At 34.4% G+C, this 22,253-nt stretch overlaps 3 protein-coding genes across 4 annotated transcripts; 1 reads left to right on the top strand and 2 right to left on the bottom strand.

Moving 5' to 3' along the window:
• Nucleotides 1-305: 305 nt before the first annotated feature.
• On the bottom strand, nucleotides 306-13,416 carry LOC106788262. The gene is made up of 2 exons (XM_014751390.1): nucleotides 13,330-13,416; nucleotides 306-3,150 (listed from the first exon to the last, which is right to left on the bottom strand). Exon 2 carries the CDS (start codon nucleotides 3,078-3,080, stop codon nucleotides 1,104-1,106), a length of 1,977 nt encoding a protein of 658 aa, XP_014606876.1. The 5' UTR covers nucleotides 3,081-3,150; nucleotides 13,330-13,416; the 3' UTR covers nucleotides 306-1,103.
• A 4,533-nt stretch (nucleotides 13,417-17,949) lies between these two features.
• LOC106788251 (eukaryotic translation initiation factor 3 subunit D) lies at nucleotides 17,950-20,510 on the top strand. Of its 2 annotated transcripts, XR_001381880.1 has the most exons (4): nucleotides 17,950-18,281; nucleotides 18,353-18,398; nucleotides 18,629-20,265; nucleotides 20,376-20,510. XR_001381880.1 is itself a non-coding variant. In XM_014751367.1 (3 exons), exons 1-3 carry the CDS (start codon nucleotides 18,114-18,116, stop codon nucleotides 20,092-20,094), a joined length of 1,680 nt encoding a protein of 559 aa, XP_014606853.1. In that variant the 5' UTR covers nucleotides 17,950-18,113; the 3' UTR covers nucleotides 20,095-20,288. The 2 variants fall into 2 exon arrangements, 1 of the variants encoding a protein (XP_014606853.1); XM_014751367.1 differs by lacking the exon at nucleotides 20,376-20,510 and having other exon boundaries at nucleotides 18,629-20,288.
• Nucleotides 20,282-22,009, bottom strand: LOC106788252 (probable low-specificity L-threonine aldolase 2). Its single transcript, XM_014751368.1, has 4 exons — nucleotides 21,843-22,009; nucleotides 21,541-21,658; nucleotides 21,378-21,461; nucleotides 20,282-21,267 (listed from the first exon to the last, which is right to left on the bottom strand). The coding sequence occupies exons 1-4, from the start codon at nucleotides 21,906-21,908 to the stop codon at nucleotides 20,378-20,380; spliced, it is 1,158 nt and encodes a 385-aa protein (XP_014606854.1). The 5' UTR covers nucleotides 21,909-22,009; the 3' UTR covers nucleotides 20,282-20,377.
• Between the last annotated feature and the right edge of the window lie 244 nt (nucleotides 22,010-22,253).

Below are 22,253 nucleotides of genomic sequence, written 5' to 3'. Positions count from 1 at the left end.
AGCGAGGTTTTATAACAATCTTATTCTAAACACAAGAGAAAAAGGAAACGTTGTTATAAACAAAGAAAAAAAAGAACGCACAAAATAACCATAAGAAATAGTTAAAGCACAAATTATCTAACATATTTGCTTTATTTTCTTTTATTTTATTTCTCATTTTTTTTTTCCTTTTTTATACTTTCTATTTAATCAGTCGAAAAATTCTCGCAGAGCAGTCTATTGCAATAGCTATTAATGTATACTATAATAATAATATTAATAATAATAATAATAATAATAATAATAATTACTATTGACAATATAATATACTTAGATGTCTATTATATTTTCTGCGTTAATAATTCGATCGAACGCAACATTAATATGCGTTCCTGATCAAATTAAATAATTCGTTTTTCACAAAGTACATTTGAATAAAAAAAGTATCTTCACATTTACTTTTCGTACTGTCCCAGTCTTAGAAATAAAAATGAGGCGTCACATAAATCTATATGCATAATCAATCCGAAAACGATAATCCTTTGTTTCTTTTTCATTCTTAATTTCGAGACTTTTTTTTTGTTATTAAAAAATAATAATTCTTATTCTAAGTTATATGTGGGCAGCGCCATCGCTTTATAAATTAGATATAAGAAATATCTTGAAATTTGAAGTATTATTTTTCATATTGATCGATAGGTGTGTTCGCGTGTTGTTTTTTTAACTGCAATTATTATTTTATCTAATCTTCTTCTCCCATTAATCGACGAATACTTAAAGAATTTTCTAAATCTTTGACGATAAATATCTTTTCGAAGTTACCCCTTCACGTATGTGGATCCTCGAAGCGTGTTACATAAAATGAAGTCAGTTGAATTTAAAAAAAAAAAAAAAAAAGAGAAAAAAAAAAGTACAATGAAATAGACGAGAAAAAGGAAACATAATCTTGGAACGATAACTCTCAATCAATGATCTTATTTTAATACAATCGATAAATTGTCAAGGGGAAACGGGGTTAAATATATGTTAGTTGTGTGTGTGTGTGTGTGATATAAAAATATAAGTTTTGCTAATTCAGTTCGTAAGAGAGAAAATTGGAAGAGATATGCAATGAAACCGTATAATTAAATCGTGTACGGATATTGCAGGACGTAATTCCTGATGATAGTTGGTAAATTGTAGGTAGGTAATTTGTGTTTGTTGATAGCCAATCTTGCCAAGTGAGAAAGGGATCTAACTTCTTTGACCAAGGGTTCAGCGAGGTAGATTTGACCGTATAGTAGGCCACTATAATCGACCCAAACCTCTCTCCTACGTTCATTTTTATTTTTTCTTTTGGAATATTCAATGTAATATTCCAGCAGTCTGATAGGACAATCGAAACAAGGTATGGCACTGATTAAACTTGGATCCGCGTCTAGTCTAAAGCCATTAACGTGACGCATCCTGACGGATGTAGGACCCCTTTCGGTTTGCACGGAAACAGCAAAGATGAATCTGCTGTCCGAGCTATCCCTCATCAGCCACCTGCCAATTGCTACGTTTTTAAGAAGAATCTCACTCTGTTGCCAACTTAAACCCTCGTGATACCAACCGCAAGCTCGGAGATATTTTTTGATTCTCATTAAATGATCTTTAGATTCCTGAATCAAAAAATTATTGAGACCCACGGGCATGATCCAAGATATAGGAGATATAACAGCAGGCGTTTCTTCGTTTTCCTCGAAGTTATAATGAAAACACTCGTCGCTAATTTTCTTCTTGAAATTCTCTAATCTGACTATACCACCGCCGTTGAAATAATTACGGCTTCTACCGGTGACAATTGCCGATGATAATTCACCTAAACTAGAATTCGCGGCTCTAGTTGCCGTTATATTAACAGAACATTGTTCTATATCTGCCGGCAATTGTAAAGTGGCATTTAATTGTAATTGAACGCCATTAGAACTACGAAGAGATTCATTATCATTGGAGTTGTTTAACAAATCTCCCGAGGACGGATTAAATGGCAGACCATTATTAACCATCGTTCCCTTTCTTTCAGAAAATATTGTTTGAGTGTCGAAACTCTTGTTGTCTATGTAATTGGGCCGCGTTCCTGTTGGACAAAAGGAGGCCATATTTTGAAAAAAATTATTTAAATCTGTCGTTGCCAATGGCGGCGACGACGACTGTTTAAGTATATTATGTTTAAGCGGCGTTGTTTCTTCTTGAATGTAATTCCTTTCGGATGATTGCCAATCTTGTTTAGGAATGATTTTAATATTAGGATATCCAGAATCGGGCTCGTTCAAATTGTAACGTGGCACGTCGAAATCATCCTCGATCGGTCGTTTTTCCGAAAAACATTTCAACGAAGGGTTCCTCCTGATGCCCGGCAATTCTTGACATCCGCTAGGTGTTTTCATAGTTATTTCGTTCGAATAAATATGCTCGCGAAAGCGTGAAATACCACATCCGCAATTGTCCGTATCCATCGTTGAGGATTTTTCACTGCCGCCATTGTCCTGATCGTCAGTTGACATTTTTGTTTCAACGAAACGTCCGCCAACTGACAATTTCGGATGGATCACATTGTAGGGTGTTTCTGCTAGGGCACAAGTATCGGTATTGTAAATGAAACAATCACCCGATTGTATATTCGGCGTTGATATGGTTACGCTACCACCTGTCAGATCGCAAGTAGTGATACGACATATCGATGATGATATACAATCTTCTCTATCCTTTTTTGTCAGATTTAAAGATAAATCTGATCGTGGACCCTTAGTTAACCTCTTGGACGAATAACTGTTCTTCGTTGATTTATTATTAACACATTTCGGACCTTTACTCGAATCCGGCGTTTCTGTTTGAATTAATTTAATCAATTGGTCATTATTGTGACTTCCGTCCAATTGGATGGAATATTTTGGAATATTTTGTTCATTAATGATTGTCGATGCGTTCATCAAACAATCGGTATCATTGGTGTGTTGTTCTTCGGACATCAACCACCCATCCTCGGTACAAGGCCGAGTTTCACTACAATTATCTTCATTTTGTTTTTCATCAGCCAAAAATTCAAGGCGACAATTAGGGCACATCACTGTCAACATCTTGACACTTGATTAGTTTGCGTCACCGTTGTTGAATAAAGTACAACATTGATGGCACCCCGGCGTTCACCTAAAATCATATAACGAAACAAATTACTCATTTTGCTTTTTTTCTTTTTCTTTTTCTAAACGCGAATAAATATTTTAATATTAAATCTATAGTATTTATATTTCTCACAAAATTGTGTACAATTTGATTAAGTACATTTCATATGGTTTCGCGTGCTAGAAATATAAAAAAAAACGAGCTAATACTATATAAGTTTAGATGTTTTGTGTTTTGAATATTAAAAATAAAAATACAAATGTATGTCTACTCAATGAAAAAAGACGACTGAACTATAAAGATTAAGTTGCTGAAGAAATCCCAATAAAGGGACGTAACGTCCAACTTAGTTAAATTAAGTTCTACTTCTTCTTTTTTATGTCCAAGTTCCCTGTGATACCTTCTCATTGAGAATAAAAAGAAAAATAACAACAAATGTCCCATTTAATATCCAAAATCTTGATATCTATATGGTGGTCAGTTTATCATAGAACGTGGCGATACAATAAACGTGCGTTCTAGCATGGTGACCGAAGCTTCTAAGTACCGCAGGAAGTAAGTAGTTATGTACTTCTAGGTAAATGGACAGGCCACACACATGCCCATGTGCACGCAGAGAAATGAATTCGTATTAAAAAATATATTCGTGTTTTAGGAATTCTCGGCGTGGTGTCCTCTATTGTGTCGTTTCTGTTAAACCTTTGAGTTGGTCGAATATAGAAGAAGAAGAAGAAAAAGAAGAAGAAGAGTGTATTTATAAATCTGACATATGCCTTGAATCGAGAAATTTATTAGAAGTTACTTTTTTCCTCTATCACACAAGCTAAACGAAAAATTCAGCTTCCTATGGCCTTTATACCTCTCGATTTCAACGATTCCTCCTATTTCCGGTATAAACCAAAGAAATCTTACCAAGAAAACTAATTACACATATTGATAATTAGTTAATGTTTTTTTTTTAATCACCACTTTTCTAACCATACACGAATTATACATGTTATTTATTTATTATTATGCACTTTTACGAAACGCATAACCAACTGACGTAATTTTTCTAAGAATATATTATTATTGACGGTTTTATACCAGGAACCAAATGGCCGGAAAGTTACAAGAAATTCTCCCTTTCGATAAAATGCGACATTAAGTAAGGTGTGCAAAGTTTCAAGTATTGATCAGAGAAATGATGATTCCACGATAGGTAAACGAAGAAACATAGAAAACTTGATACACTTTAATATACGTCCTCTTACGCGTCATTACGATTCGGAAAATTATACGTCAAATTATTAATTAGACGTTTTAAAAATAATACCAACCCCTATCTCGAATAAAAAGTTAATTTATTAATTTAATATGTAAAACCTATACGAGAATTAATCAATTTGAAATCCAAATTTTACTTACTTATGTTTAAAAGAAATACGCTGTGACAAATTATTATCGAAAGTTGTACTCCGATCGATAAAACGTTTAATCGTATTATGTGCGTATGTATGATATAGATACATATATATATATATATCAAGAGAGAGATATATACTTATCGTTCAAAGTATTTATATACTAATAATAAGAAATCGATTTTTTTATTTCTTTTATTCGATTCTCGATTAATATATCTTTTGTTGATGAATAATCACCAAATGTAATGCACAATTAAACAAGTATTACGAATAGTTTTCTCATTTTATATCTATTTTCTTTATTTTATTATTTCTTTTTTAATTATTATTATTATTTCTTTCTATGTATTTCTTTTTTCCTTTATCGTTATCTCTCTCTCCTTCCTTCCTTTTATCTATCTATCTCTTCCGTAAATCGAACAGAAGCGTGATAAAAACGTCACACACAGAGTACGAGTGAATTGCGTAAATCTTTCGAATGGAAGAACTGTACGGGCATCTATATCACGATTTCCTAGTACTCGCGTGTTTTTGCGTCTATCCAAATAGTCTTGCGCAACTATTTCAACGTAAATAATCAACGGAGGCGTAATAGAAAGAGAAAGAGATAGAAAATGAGAGAGAGAGAGAGAGAGAGAGAAAGAAATATCGAAGTGATCGTCTAGGAACGATATTTCAATGTGTCTTTATCTCTCTCTCTCTCTCTTTCTCTCCCCCTCTTTCACCCCCTGCTTCTCTCATTCTTTCTCGTGAATACAATGTTCTAAGAGTTAAATGAATACGAGAAGAAGAAGAAGAGACTGGCTGTGGGCGGCTTTGTGAGTCCGTTTCATGAAAGAGCATCCGAATAATACTGGTAAAAGTGAGACACACATACACACAAATAATACAAATATACAGGAAGAGAGAGATAGATATAATAAGTTCATACACACAAACGAGAGAGAGAAGAGTCTATATAGGAGTTTATTGTGCGACGAAGCATGTGGCCACGCGTATGTATATATGTGTGTGTGTGTGTGTTATAGGTGATTTCGTAGTATTAGTGGAGTAGCGCGAATGGCCGCTTCCACGAACTCGAGTCTCTCGGAGTTCTGCCTTCAGAGAGTGTGAGAGAGGAAAAGAGAGGGTAACCAAAGAGAAAGAGAGAGAGAGAGAGAGAGGGGGGAAGAGAGGAGAAGGAGCCGATCCGGTGTCGCAATGCCAAAAACTCGATCCTGTCCCGTCTTCTCTATACTACCAGAATCCCTTCTTCCATCCTCAACTTCACAACCCCCATTCTTTATTATATATACCCTTTCTTTTTATTTTTCATCTCTCCCCTTTCTTTCGGAAACATTTATATAGGTATATATATATATGTATCAAAGAAGATTGACGCAATAACATCGGCAGCATGATGTTATTATTATATTTTTGTTCTTCTTGTATAAAGTATGTTCTTATCTCTAAATAAAATTGTAATTATCTCACTTAGGTGATATAAAGATAGAAATATTAGAGTTAACCAAAAGTTCGTACGTTTCATTGTGTACTTTCAAAGTAAACTGCATAATAATATCGGATGATTCTGTGTGGTTTTGGGGGTAAAATTTATATTGGAAATATTAATATTTAAATAAACGTAGACGAACTATCTTTTCGAATATAAGTTTTCATATTTAGTAGGATTATAACGACGAAGAAAAAAAGTAAATACAAGTTCTGGTAGCCTCCACACATGCTGACGAAAGCATCACATCATATCACATCATGTCCTATCCTTATCCTTATCCTTATCCTTATCCTTATCGTTATCCTATCACATCGTGTCGTATCGTTATATATATATTCGTTGTCGTCTACGTACACGAAATCATCGACAAGACGATGACGTAGATGATAACTAACGAAAATATGTCATTTGTTCGTTGTAATCCTCGAATGAAAATTCTCGCGTTAACGTGAAGCTCGTTTACCGAGTTAACGATTATATACCATAACCCATTTTATCTTCTGGGTCCATGGAATTCCGAAGGTGTACATTACGCGCATTTACACTCACGCTACTTCGAGGAAAAGTGATATCTCCCGTTTGGAAGGCACTCGTGTGTACGACGGATTCTATCTTTATAAAGTTAAAAAAAAAAAAAAGAGAGAAAAAAAGAGAGAAAAAAAAGAGAAAGAGATATATATATATTAAAAAGTCGCCAAAAGTTCTATCCAAATTTTTCTTACATTTTTATTAAAGTTAACAACTTAATTAAATTAAGTTCTACTTCTTTTTTATGTCCAAGTTCCCTGTGATACCTTCTCATTAAGAATTTTATTTTTGGACGAGAGAAATAATTGATTAAATTTTTATGAAAAAATATTATACGCGTTCAATGATCATTTGCATCTAGTATTAGTTTACCGATTAGATAGTGAGTTGTTACAAGTATGATATATTTTATATTCTATTTATCCTTTTCTCGAATAGAAATAATATTGTAATAATGCAATATCAAATACATATTAACTATAGGATATAAAACTTATTAACATATGATAAAATATGTTTCGAGGTGACTTAATGTTTTTCTTTCTCTCTCTCTCTCTCTCAGCACCTCTTTATTTTTATCATATAAAAAGCTTTCAAAGTTGGCCTCATTATATTCCTATAATGATAACAAAAAATATATATTATAAGATAGAAAAAGAAGAAGAAGAAGAAAAAGAAAAAAGACTTAATAGTTCAAAGAAATGATCGCGCAAAAGGCTTCGTTAAAATCGATGACAAATTTCTTTAGGAATCGCAATTGGAACTCGCGATTGATGTTTAAGAATTGTTTCATATATAAGAGAGAGAAAGAAAGAGACAGAACATATGTGCTATCGTGTAAACGCATACATGTACACATACACAGACAAATTCTCACGTGTCAATATGATTACTTATATACGTTTTAAAGGACGAAACGATATCGAATACTTAAAAGTGTATTTCGCAAGCTACGTCATGAGTCATGTCAATCATACGTAAGAGTAAGATCGATTGATTGATCGATAAATCGATCGCGATAAATAGATAAGTAGATAGTAGATAGATAGATAGATAAATAGATTTCGTGTCTCCGAATCGGCACCATGAAATCCGTCATTATTCTTCCGCTTAAGTACACGTCATTGAGCTTTGTATACACCCGCGTGCACACGTAAAAGCTTCACGTAGTAAATGCATATATTATACACACACATATATATATATATAGAGTGTTAGAGAGAGGGAGGGAGAAATCGAGCAGTAAAATTATCAGTAACCGTTCAGAGAAAGCCTTGATAGCGATCCCAGCTTACCTCGAATCGCTTAAATCCTTTGATAGTGATCTACGATACGATGTTACCGAGAATGAGAGAGAACGTGCGAAGGTTGGTTGTTCCATTAACGCGAACGAGATCTTTCTTCTATACTTTTTTTTTTTCTCTCTTGTTCCCTTTTACTTATATACTTTATTCTTATTTTATATAATATTTTTCATCCTTCTTTTATCTGTTACCTTATCGTTTTTTTGAAAACGTCATAATTCGCGAAACAGCATCAATACGCGGATCCCTCCTACTCGTTGATTTACTTTGAAAATAAGATACATGCGTGCAGTTCACATGTAACGACGCAGCAATAGAAATGAAACTTTTAGAAAATTAAAATTCGAAAGAATTGGGATAGATATATTACAAACTCAACTAAGTTTTTCAATTTGAACAAATGAAAACTTGTGGCTTGTGGTAATAACTAAAGTATGAAAAGTAAATGCTTTGGGTTTGGTTTGGGTTTGGATTGGACATCTCTCTTGAAGAGACAGACCACGTTCTTCTTTTACCCCCTCTCCCTTCTCAAAGCCCCCTCTGAAACCGTTTCCCCTCCCTCTCATTCCAATCTTCTTCTACTGCTAGCAGCAGCGACCTTGCGATCGTTCATCTCCGACGCATAGCATTTGGAATATCGAGGGAAGCCTTTTTTTTCTTTTTTTTTTTTTTCAAGCGGACCAACTCTCCGAAACGCGCCCAAGAGATGAGAAAAGGACTGAAATTCTAGGAACTGCTGTGCCTACTCTAACTACCTTCTCCTATTTAAATACATATCTCTTATTAATGTAAGTCTGACTACTACTACTACTACTACACCTATCCATCCATCCGCCCATCCATCCATCTATCCATCCATCTATATATATCTTTTCTTATTATATTCGTATTTCGTTAAGTCTGTCGCGTAGAATCTAAATGTGAGTGTATGTGCATTAAGAAGAAAATAAGAATTTATTTTTGGCGCCATTCGCGTAGCGCCGCGACGCTCGAATTTTTAAAATAAAACGCGACGCTAGCTATATCTATGTACGTGCGCGCGCGCGTGACATAGTCGTGTCGTTAGACGATAATAGGATTCACTAGTGCATACTCAGACGAGTTTCGTCATACCAGACTCTCTCTCTCTCTCTTTCTTTCGACTTGGCATTTATTTTCGTGCGGTCTCAATAAGTGTCCGATTAAATTGGATTCATATGAGTGAGAGAGAAAAAGAGAGAAAAAGAGAGAGAGAGAGAGAGAGAGAGATAGGGAGAAAAGGAAAAAGAAAACAATGTATATACAAGCTCCACTTTCTTATCCTTCGGGATAATGAAGGGGTTTGTATTTCCATTTATTCGAGAGACGACCTATCGACGAACACCGATATTACAATTTTGTGTATTTTATTTTTAATCGAGTATATACTTAGAGGGAGAGATTAAACGATGAAAATAATAACTTTGAGCTAGACGTAAATCAAAATATTTCGAAAACAATGTTATTAACGATAATGTATGAATTTTCTTTGCTTTTTTTTTCCTCTTTTCAAGATAATCACTAAATTTAATGGGTTAAATTGTCTTGAAGATATATATGTATATATATGTATAAAAATGTATAAGGTAAATACACGTAGGAGGTATATTTTTCACTGGTATCTTTAAAAAAGATTACATAACAAAGTTACTACTACTCCGAAGAGATAAATTCCGTCCTCTTGTTCGCTCAACGAACTCTTTCACCTCGTACGTTTTCTATCTGTATTTATCTCTCTCTCTCTCTCTCGTTTTCGTAGTTTTATTCTTTCTTACTAGAGATGCGCGCGCATGGAACACACTCTTCTCTATTCTTTTTATTTTTCTTTTTCTTTTTTTTCGTAAACCCATATGGAAGAGACTCGACGTCATCATCAAAGAGACACGCATGTCCGTGAATGAGAGGCAACATCCCAAGAAGGAGGAAGAAGAAGAGGAGGAGGAGGAGGAGGAGGGAGTGTGGTCCTCTTTCTTTCTTTCTTTCATCCTTGTTGCACAGTGTGCAACACACAACACAACATATACCTAACGTAAATACTTACGCTCTTATTCGCGTCATGGCATGGCATGGCATGCATGCATGCATGCATGCATACAAGCTTTAGTGGGTTGCATACATATTTTATCATCGTAAATATATTTGTGAAAAAAGAACGAAATAAATAAATAAAGAAAGAAAGAAAGGAGGAGGAGGAAGAGGAGGGGGGTGGTGGGAGACAACACCTTGGATTCGTCCCTATTATCAACATAATAATAGAATAATGAGCCATTGTGCGTAACGTTAGAACGAAGTCGACGTATATTATTAGATATTATTATTAGTCTTCCCAGGAAAATCGTCTTCCTTTTTTTTCTCGGTATTTTACCACCAATAGACTTGGAAGTTGTTGTTGTTGTTGTTGTTGTTATTGTTTGGCTCGTTACGTTTACAGTAGGAGGGAAAGAATGCAAGTATAAAATGACGTGTAAGTGAATAATGCAAACCCACTTCTGTTTCTTTTATTTCTTTCTTTTTTTCTTTCTCTCGTTTCCTCGAAATAAAAGAGAAACTCCCCCCTCTTTGCAGAGAATAATATCAACGTTAGTTGTAAAATATTACACGAGAATTGTTCCTTTCTTCTTTTTTATTTTTTTTTATTTTTAGTCAATAAAATTCTTTCCCCCCGTGTTGGTCCCAAGTGAAATTGATTTTGAACGATTCGAAGAATGGTCGGAATTTTTGGAGCACCATTTTATTTTCATTTTCTTTTTTTTTTCCTTGCCAATAAAAATGTTAGAACTCCTTATCTTTATGACTCGCTAAATTTATCTTAAGTGGGAATTAAAAAAAAAGAAAAAAAAAAAGAAACAAATAGATAGTTTTCGGGTCTGGTTCCAAGAACTAAAGCATTTCAAATTAGCTTGTAACATCAATGAATATCCGAAAGAAACACTAACGAACTGGTTTGATAAGGTTCATAAGAATCCATTTGGTGTAATCGATTCTACGAAATCCTTAGTGGCTTTTATAATCTTAGTAAAGGCAACGGTAATGACGATTTCAGGCTAAACGTTGCGTAATCGCATACAATGCGTGCGCGTGTATGCGTTTCCGAGAGAGACATTGATAATATTATCAAATGGGTTAATTTAACAAGAATGCAACGATATGTCATATGTTGCATACAAACAAACACAAACAAAAAGTAAGAAAAATAATGACGAAAAAAGAGAATTACAAAAGGAAGATTATTTTGGAAATTTTAAACCGAGGATTTACTACTACTCTTCTAACCCCATTTACAATGAAATTTACAAAAAGAAAAAAAGAAAAAAAAGAAAAGAAAAGAATAAGAAAGAGGGTAAATTCGTATCCTTCCTGGTCACTCGCATTTTCGTCATTTCGCTCACGTCGATCCGATTCATCTTACTAACGTACATATACACACACACACAAATTGATATGTAAATACGTATATGCACGCATGTGCATATACGTCACACAAAGTACTTCGTATGCAAATCCGAAACGATGGAACGATCGGCGTAGAACTTAATAAATTCAAGTAACGGTGTAACCGGGATTCGTTTACCGAGAATCCGAGTGCCCGTTTTCGATTCGAAAAAATTCGTCGACCTAATGAATATTTATCGTATACAACTATAATAAAAAGAAGGAAGAGAAACAATATCGAATTAATGAAAAAAAGAAAAAAAAAAAAGGAGACCAAATGCAAATGATTTGTCATATTTATTATTATCGAGGCGAAAAGGTTGTTGTTAAAAGAAGTCGTAAAAATCGTTACGTTTGAATAAAATCAAGCCGTAAATTTAACGATTTCAAAGTTAAAGGAAAAAGGAGGAGGAAGAGGAGGAGGGGAAGGAGAGGGTTTGTATTCGGTCCGTCACAAAACACGTACAACTTCCTAGTAATACTGCTTTGCTTGCCTTGAACAGAAGCCACACATTCTGTCAACCTTGAAACATATCACACACGACAGTTCTACACATACGTAACTATTATCTTTTTACTTTATCTCGTATTTTTTTTGGATATTCTATAAGTTTATTTAATTATCTTGTAAATTTAATCGTTATATACGATTTGCGAATAAGAAATAGAAGAGAAATAGTAGATATATATCTGTTGGAAATGTGAACTAGTGTAACAAAACGACTGGTATATTAGCTTTTCCAAGAGTAAACTATTACTATATAACGATTTTCACGACCACCAGTGTGAAACTAATAAATAACGAGAAAAGAATTACGATCGGTATTCTTGGTATTATTACGTAAAAGTTGACTCGGTGTCTTTATTGTCGTCTCTATGTTCCGCTTCATTTCTCTCATCGATTCCTAACGGAATTAAACATTTTTGCATTTCAATTGCATCCCAACAAATCAACATACATACGTTAAAGTGATTACGTTAGTTATTACAGTATACAACATTCTATGATGTTAAGTGGTCAGATTGATTGTTCTTTATGACCTATTGTATATATACTATTTATGTAATCTATATATGTATACACATAGTTCTTCTCTTTATTTTTTTTCCTTTTTATTTATTTTTATATTCTAATCACACATTTTGATTTTAAAAAGGAAATTATTCAAGTTATTCGATTAAAAATATAAGATATTTTATTTCTTTTAAAATAGGCCAAGGTAAATATGAAACCGAATAAATGAATGAAAAATATTATATTGTAATCATTTTCTCGATTTAAATATCACTTTTATAATTTTACGCGAGTTCTGTTTATAATAAATTTAGAATAAGTTTCTATATATATATGCATTATTTAAATACTTTCCATAGAGTCACAAGTTTTCAGAAATCATGACAAATGAAACTGAGTAAGCAAATAGAAGGTTATAATGGAATAGTTTTATTGATTTAAGAATTATTTCGTCATTTTTTTTTCTTTTTAGTTGCACACACCGAATTTAAAATAAATATTTACATGTAAGAAACTTTAATATCTTTAATATTTACAAATTTACAAGCAAGAAATTTATCTACTTTAAGATTAAGACTTCCATGGTCGTACAATACTACAAACATATCCAGCACGTTGTAATCTATGGTCTTAAAGACTTGTAATAATTATTACAATCTATTATTTAAAGCAATGAACAAAATAACAAATATGCATTTTCTTTGATTATTATATTATATGCACTTCAAAGGTAACAGTATCAAATTCATTTAACATAAGAACAAAAAAAATGTTCCTTTAATGAAAAGATTATCTCTATACATTTTTACTAATAATGCACATTATATTCGATACTTCATATATTGCATATTTTAATATATTTTTTGTTGTTGAACAACAACAATTTTTAATTGCTTAAAATATACAAAAAAAGAAATCATATAGTTGAAAGAAAATATCTAACAGATATTAAAGTAAAATGAAATATTTCGCTATAATATTATAATAATGAATTTATTCTCTTACCAAAATTATTTTGTTAAATCGTTGTCTCGTCTCCAGGATTAGTGATCCTCACAGAGGACATTCAGGAACTGAAGAGACGAAAAAGAAGAAGAAGAAGAAGGAGAAGAAGAAGAAGAAAGCTGGGACGATCTCAAGGAGAAATTCTCAAAGAAATTTCCTCGAAATACATTTGGCTCGCACGTTCATAATTGCTTTCACCTTTTCCAAGAATCGTTATACTGTACTGGGAACGTCGATGAGGGTTACACATCACTGTCGGACACTTTCAGTAGGAACACCAAACGTACGTTGACAGAAAGAAAGTTTCTCAGGTATAAATCTCTTATGGGGGGTCGGTCGCGGTCTGTTAAAAATATAAAAAGTCGTTCCTAAGATATATTGTAACACGACTTCCTTTTATTTCCGTTTCTCCGAAGTACGTCAAGTTCGACGAATGAGAGAATGGAAAGGTATACTACTATTGGGAGAGGGGAAAGAAAAAGGAAGAAAATAGAAAAGATATCTTGGAATTGGGGAAAAATAATATAGAATAAATCTAAAGGATATATATGTTTTAAGATTGTTTTAAACGTCATATGAACCATAATAGGAAATAAAGAAATAAAGAAAAAACTGAAGTTACTTAAGTTCTACACCGCGAGGATTCTCCACGAGCAACTGACAGACTGACTCCATTGAATGAATATATAATTACAGACGCGGCCGCACGCGGCGGTAAAGTAGATATGGTGGGGATAAAATGGGGATGAAGTGGGGATAAAGTGGGGATAAAGAACGGTAGTACGATTGGGTGAACGACGGTGAGGGAAATCGTGGAAAGCAGGACAGTGGCTCGATGAGGTCTGAGAAACTTGGCTTATTGCTGCCGCCGACACCGACGCCGACACCGACGCCGATGCCGACGCCGACGCCGATGCCGACGCCGTTGCCGTTGCCGATGCCGTTGCTGTTGCCGTTGCCGAGTATGATGCCGGGCCCGAAGGCTATCTATCTTTCTTTCCTTCCCCCTTCTTTCTCTCTCTCTCTCTCTTGTAATCCGTATTACCCGCGTTTAGGCGAAAAGGTTTATGCCTCAGGGAAAAGTGGATTCCGCCTAACTGGTTTACGTACAAACTCGCTCGAATCGCGTCATCGTTCCTATCTGCGGAACTCGCGTATGTATACACTACTATTCTGTAGCGGTACGGGCAACTAGCCACAATCCTCTCTGTTTCTCATCCCATCTGTGTTACGATATCCAGAGAACGTCAATGATTTACCGGGAAATCGCACGATATCAAGTCTTTTTAGAAAGATTCTCCTCCTATTCCGATAGTACACAAAGTTTTCTGATAAAAATGTTAGATAAGTGTTTAATCGAAAAAAATGTTTAACGTTTTATTATTCTTTATTTGTTGTTTTCATATTAAATTTTGTTCACTTTTTGGAAAATCTTATTTACCTTTAGACAACATACACATACGTATATATATTAATTGGAAATAGTTCGCGAGTTAAATTCTATAAGAGTTAATCGAAGCATGGAGGTAGCGATTTCTCTTTGAACGTTCATCTACCATCATCATCATCATCATCATCATCATCATCATCATCATTATCATCATCCTTCTCGCTCAGTCTTTACCAAGAATTTAATTTCAAGGTTTTCTCGGTCTAGTGAATCGATAGTACTGAAAGTCATGCATTAAACAGAATAGTAATGATCCCAATAATGGTAGACGTGCTGTAGAAAATAATGTTCTGGGAAGTACTTTCACTCTAACCAGTAATGGCGTGTTGCTGAAAGTATAATGTATAAATGGCTATTTCGTGATCGTTTAAACGATGCAATGGGAATGACGTGCTGTCCTCCTACATGGATTATGTTTTCCAATGAAAGATGATTTCTTTTGTTCCTTCTTTTTATTCTTTTTTATGATTCTTCGTAAGGAAACTTTATGTGTATTAATAATACGTAAGTGTATATATCATATATATATATATATATATGAAGAACAGGTATATGCTTAAGAAGTAAGGTATTTCGGTATGTAAGTTACATATCACATGATATTCACATTCGCAAGAAAGATCCTTTGGTGGATGTAAAGAATCGTGTCCGGTCTTTCGACCGGTCAGTCTGGAATATAAGAGGATCGAATCCCTCGAATTCCCCTTACGCGCGCTGTTAACTTAGGACGACGCGCATCGAAGAAAGATTTCTCATCGTAGTGGTTAGATGGTTAAAAAATAAAAGGAGATAAAATTTGAGTGTAGGATGAGAATGAGAAGGAGGAGGAGGAGGAGGAACACGAGCTGCGGGAGGGTGGGCAGAGAAAGACAAGAGAGAGTTCCGCGTATCTAAGCCACGTTATTCTCGCCCGTTTCTAAGTATAGATCGGCTCGTGATCGGTACCCATAAGAATCCAGCTCGTCGCGTGCACACAATATACTCGAGTTCCTTTCACGAAAGTATACGTATACGTAGCCGCAGCCAGAGTGTATTATCTGGAAGGTTAGTTTCTTTCGATGGTACGTGCAGGGAAATACTTTACGAGCGCTCGAAACCGCATGTTTCTACACTTCGGTCCTATTATATTACTGATACTACGTATATGCACGCAGACACCAGACATATGTCCCATATGTGAAATTTTAGTGTCTCTTTTTCTCTCTCTATCTCTCCCTCTCTCTACCTCTGATACAACTATTTCATCAAATCTCACCGATCATTCTTTTCAAAGTCATACTCGGTATTATATGTATATACATACATATATACGTAGAATATATCACGCACGTGCTAAGCGCACGAGAGTCCTTCGTGGTATTTTGAGAAGACATTAGCCTAGTTAAGGCCTTCCTGTGTACTCGTTTCTTCTTATATAATCAACTATATACCGACTATAGATTTTCTTTTATCGAATTCACTTAAAGATATTTACAACCTTTTTTGTTTCTCATTTGTTTTTACTATTTCGACAAATATTTCAATGCACGCGCGCGCATGCTCCTATTTATTATTTGGACAATATTTTGTCGATGTTATTCGCATCAACGTACGTATAATATATATTGCAGTTTTGTTGCAATCTTATATTTTGTTCGGGCTCTTTCTCTTTCTTCGGTCCAACGAACCAGGTGCCCACCCGGTTGCTTGGTTGGTATCACAGGATCTCGCCAACCATCTGTCCATTTCCGTCTCTCTTCGATTAAATTCTTGGGTACGACCACCTCTCTTTCTGTGAATCTTTCTGGGGAACCGTTGCTTTCGAAAAGAAATACGAGACACAGCCTTTCTAAGATCCACTGCTGGTGCTCCATTAGTTTTATGGACAACAAATTGCTTCAGACAGCTGTCTTTTAAACGTTTCTTTTTCATACACGTTGCTAACATCTTTGTATACAATTACTTTACATCATATGTACTAGTTACCAATTTCTTTTTTATTTTGTTCTATTTTTTTTTCCCCTTATCATTTCTTACAACATTTTTAATTATTACCTTAACTGTAATAATTTAAAAAAAAAAGTGTTCTTTTATCGATTAATCCAATTTGTCAGTTTGAAAGTAAACGTTTCTTCGCGTATTGTTCTGAAAGAAAAGAATTTTCTCAATAAAAATGACATTTCTCGAAATTCGTTGTTAACAGTATAATTTTTTGGGGCACCCGGTACGAAAGTTCATCTGCCGCTGTTGTACAGCTATACACACTTTAAGTAGACATATGTGTACATATATACGTATATACTTCCTGAGGTCAAGTATCTCGGACCCTCGATGGACAAAGGAACGCTCTTTTACGATTATGACGCAGGGATAAGCGACGATGGCTACGAAGATCGTGAACACCTGGCCGTGAGTCATGAGTACTGAAATATAACGTACACTATCCGCCCACGCATCACTTTTCTTTTTAACTTAATACTCGATCGTCATCGAATCGACTTAGTTTGCCAGTACTTATTATCGTATAACAATATTTTTTAACGTTACATAAATTAATGAATAAAAAGACATATGTATATATATATATATATTTTCCAAGAACTATATCATTCCCAAGAATACTTCATTAAGTTTAATGCTAAGTCATGCCTTTTAATTAATGTACGTCATTATATTTTACGGTCAGCATTCGTGGGACTATTCGTGAAGTTAATTTGACGTTAATGTAATCTATAAGTTTTTACGTATATTTAAAATTGCAAAATAATGCAAAACTAAATGCGAACGAGCGTTCTAGCAATAATTATATAGCTCTTATCGCGCGTTACATTGAAATGGACACGAGTGTGTCAAACAACTTGGACGATATAATCAGATCAGTTAATATTTTTCGAACACATGGTATAGATGGTTTCCCTGGAAACCATCAAAGAACAACAGTACTTTTACTTAGTAATTTAAACCGTACGTTGCATCAACTATCTTCTATCGCAACAATAAAAGTTCCTAGATATCCGATCTTCTCATTGGTGGAATTTTTCTTGCTTCTTTATTGACCGAATAAATAATAAATAAACGTGTAATGGTTTACTTATCTATTATAATACAATTAACGATAAGATTTCTTTTTCGTATTAATCAATATAGATAACATTTTTGTTTGATTTGTTTCATTGTGTATTCGCCTTTAGGACAAATCGTTATGGGAAGTTTATAAAGTAACGGAAGTGTGCGCCATGTCGTCCTAATTTTATGAAAATGGCGGCGCCGGTCTTTCCGCTGTGAACGTTTTCAGCACGATGCTCAGTGTACTGTGTTGAGTTATTATAACGCATATTTAATTCGAATAATTACAATGGACGAAGTTGTAGAATTGGACGATTGCGATCAAAAAGAGGAAAGAGCTCATTTCCAAGCGCCTGCAATACAACATAATCCTGATGGCTGGGGTCCGTGCGAATTGCCAGATCAATTTAAGGATATCCCCTATCAACCATTCTCCAAAGGAGACAGGCTAGGAAAAGTAAGATAACACATGTCTTTTCTGTTTGATCATCATAATCAATTTCTTACGTAAACCTTTTTTTATTTTAGATCTGCGATTGGACTGCTCCAGCATTTCAAGATAAGAAATTTCCAAGTTCGTATTTTTTTATTTTTTTTATTTCTTCATTTGTATGTCCTACGTCACTTGACTCGCTTGGCATTGATTATTTTTTAATTACTATAATCATTCATAAAAGAATTTATAAAGAAGTTTTTCTGATTTATAAAAATGACGTGATACGAGGATGTACTAATTATTAAAATGTTTTTTCCTTTGTCCCAATGATCCGCGCGATACGATTTTAAACTGTTATTATTTTTCAGACAAATATACTTCTCAATTTGGCTCGGGAAGTCAATATGCTTATTATCATGACGAGGATGAAAGTACATTCCACCTTGTGGATACAACCAGAGTGCAAAAACCACCTTACCAACGTGGTAGGTTCAGGCACAACCAGCGTAACTTGCGTGGGCGTGGAGGTCAACGTGGTGCATTGAGTCAAATGCTGCAGCTTGCTAAACTAAAGTTACGCGAACGCGAACGCAAGGGACAAACTAAACGTTGGGGTAGACAACAAGGATTGAGAAATCATAAAAATCAACCACCCATTAAGATTCGGGATGCTTCTGTTACCGTAAGACCAGATTGGATGACCATAGAAGAAATGGATTTCCCAAGATTAGCCAAACTTTCATTGCCCAGTGTTAAAGATGGCGAGGACATACTATGTTGTGGATCATTAGAGTATTATGACAAAACTTATGACAGAGTTAATGTCAAGAACGAGAAACCATTGCAAAGAATCGATCGTATTTTCCATACTGTAACTACCACCGACGATCCTATTATTCGTAAATTATCGAAAACCGAAGGCAACGTCTATGCTACTGACGCGATACTCGCTACGATTATGTGTTGCACTCGTAGCAATTATTCATGGGATATAGTGATTGAAAAAATTGGAGACAAGTTATTCTTTGACAAACGAGATAATACCGAATTCGATCTTTTAACTGTCAACGAGACTAGCGTAGAACCACCCCAAGATGATGGAAATTCATTAAATTCGCCAAGAAATTTGGCGTTAGAGGCAACGTTTATCAATCATAATTTCTCCCAACAAGTGCTTAAATCCAATGAACCACGTTACAAGTTCGACGAAGGAAATCCATTTATTTCCGAGGAGGAAGAAAGTGATGTAGCTAGCGTAGCATATCGCTATCGTAAATATGATCTTAACAATGGTATCGTATTAGTTGCTCGGTGCGAACACGACGCCGTGATGCAAGGCCCGAATAACGAAACACAATTTTTAACCATCAAGGCACTGAACGAATGGGATTCTAAACTTGCAAATGGTGTCGAGTGGCGTCAGAAATTAGATACCCAACGTGGTGCAGTACTAGCTAATGAACTTAGAAATAATGCTTGCAAATTAGCCAAGTGGACCGTTCAAGCGATATTAGCCGGATCGGATCAGTTGAAATTCGGATACGTTTCACGTGCTATCGTACGTGATTCTAGCAAACACGTAATCCTTGGTACCCAACAATATAAACCCAATGAATTTGCCACTCAAATTAATTTGAATATGGATAATGCTTGGGGCATATTGAGATGTATTATTGATATTTGTATGAAGCAAAAAGATGGAAAATACTTGATTATGAAAGATCCTAATAAGCCTATGATTCGTTTATACGATATACCTGATAATACCTTCGAGAGCGAAGGTGAAGAAGATGAGGATGAAGATGAACCTACGAACGATGCATTCCAAAGTTAACAGAAGAGAACAACAATCGGCCGAGAAATCTTATATATCCTGAATCATTTCGTCAGCCAATTACAATTGCGTACCCGTTAAACGGTGTACTTTTATTCAAATTTTCAAAACAATTTATATCGAATGGTCAAACCTCGTCTTTGTTGTCAGGACAAGAGGATCCTCATAAAAGTAATAAAATCGTATAAACCCAAGAACTTTGCTATATATATTTTATGTTACAATATATACATATATATATATATATATATTAGACCGTCATTTAATTATTTATTTTATAGATTTATGCCGATGGTTTATTTGCATCCTCCATACGATTGATAACATATCTGATTTTACGTATGGCCGCTTCCAACATCGTCTCAGTAATTTCGTGATACAAGACAAATCTAACGGTAGTACTTGTTAAAGGCAAACATTTGATTATTATTTGATCATCTTCCGCATCATCTTGAACTTGTACAAGTCTTTCTACAAAATTCTCCGAAGTAATATATTTGGAATGTATATTTACAAATACTATATTCGTTTGTACCGTTTTCTCATCGACGCTAAACGTTTTGGAATTTAAATCATTGATTGCTCGTGCAATAAGAGCTGCTTTTTTATGATCCTCCTTTAACAATGGTACGATTTCTTCTAGAGATACGAATCCAGCAGCCGCGATAATACCAACCTGCCTCATACCTCCACCTAAAACCTTTCGTATTCTTCTTGCTTTACGAATGAAGTCTGCATCTCCGCATAATAAGGAACCGATCGGAGCTCCCAATCCTTTGCTTAAACAAAATGTAACCGAATCGAATACAGACGCGAGTTCTTCGACAGATGTATTAGATGCTACTGCAGCATTCCATATTCTTGCTCCATCTAAATGTAATTTAAGATTGTGAGATTTGGTCAATTCAGCCAATTCTATAATCCAATCTTGAGGTACGACTTTTCCATTGATTGTATTTTCTACAATGACTAATTTGGAGGTAGGCTCGTGTAATCTATCTCTACGAAGTTTATTTTGAAGTAACGATAAATCAAAACTCCCATCGGGATTATTTGGCAAGGGATATAAACTAATGCCTCCTAATTGAGCAGCACCACCTTGCTCGTGTAATATTGTATGAGAATCTTCGCCACAGTAAGCTTCGCTACTACGTTCATCGCAATGAGTTAATACTGTAAAGTAACGATAAATAATTGATATTATAATATCAATATATTTGCATTTCTTCCAGATGCCAATTAATAATCTTTGAATAGAAGAAAAAAAGAACAGAAATACCGACTAGCAATCAAATTTCCCATTGTTCCGGAAGTAACAAAAAGCGCAGCTTCCTTTCCGGTCAACATAGCAGCTCTTTCTTCTAGTCCTTAAATAATAATAATTTAAAAATTAGAGCTTATAAACAAAAGGTCTAAGCGTTTTTAAATCGACTATTGTTAAAATACTTTTTACTGTTGGATCTTCTTCGTAAACGTCGTCTCCTACTTCGGCGTTAAACATAGCAAGTCGCATCGCTTTAGTTGGTTTCGTAAGCGTATCGCTTCGTAAATCAACGACAGTATACTGAAAAAATATTATATTAAAGTAACGTTGTCATGCAATTATCGATTAAAATTGATAACTACTGATTGACGTGATTATATTCGTTGGGCAAAGAAATTCGATCGATTCGATTCTATTCAATTCGATGTTTTGTTAGATTCGATTACTTCGAAATAAATTATTAAATGCATTATTATTTTCTTACATTATTTTCATGATTTGAAACGTCGAAATTCCAGTATCCTTTATTGATATCTGACATATTGTACATTTATTTGTAAAAGAAAAATTTTTGTTATTATTTCGTTCAACTTTCGTATCACACACTAAACTCTATAAATAGCGACAGGAAGTAGAACATTTACTTATTGCATAAATTATTATATCAGTACTTGTTAATTTTAATTTATTACTAGAGATGTCGCTTTTTATTTAAAATACAAGGTTAAACAATTATTTACAGCGATTGCCTCAATAATAAATAATTTAGATTTAAAATTTAAATTTTTAAATTAACGGAAATGACGGAAAAGCAATGTTACGTAATTGTTCATTTGTTTTAAGTGCATCAATCAAAGAATACTTTATATGAAATGTAAAACGCTAATTGGACATC

This window comes from Polistes canadensis, unplaced genomic scaffold, assembly GCF_001313835.1.
Source record: "Polistes canadensis isolate GaletaPanama2010 unplaced genomic scaffold, ASM131383v1 scaffold_130, whole genome shotgun sequence".
NCBI lineage: Eukaryota > Metazoa > Arthropoda > Insecta > Hymenoptera > Vespidae > Polistes > Polistes canadensis.
The sequence above is the reverse complement of the archived record's forward strand: the minus strand, read 5'-3'. Positions and strand labels throughout refer to the sequence as shown.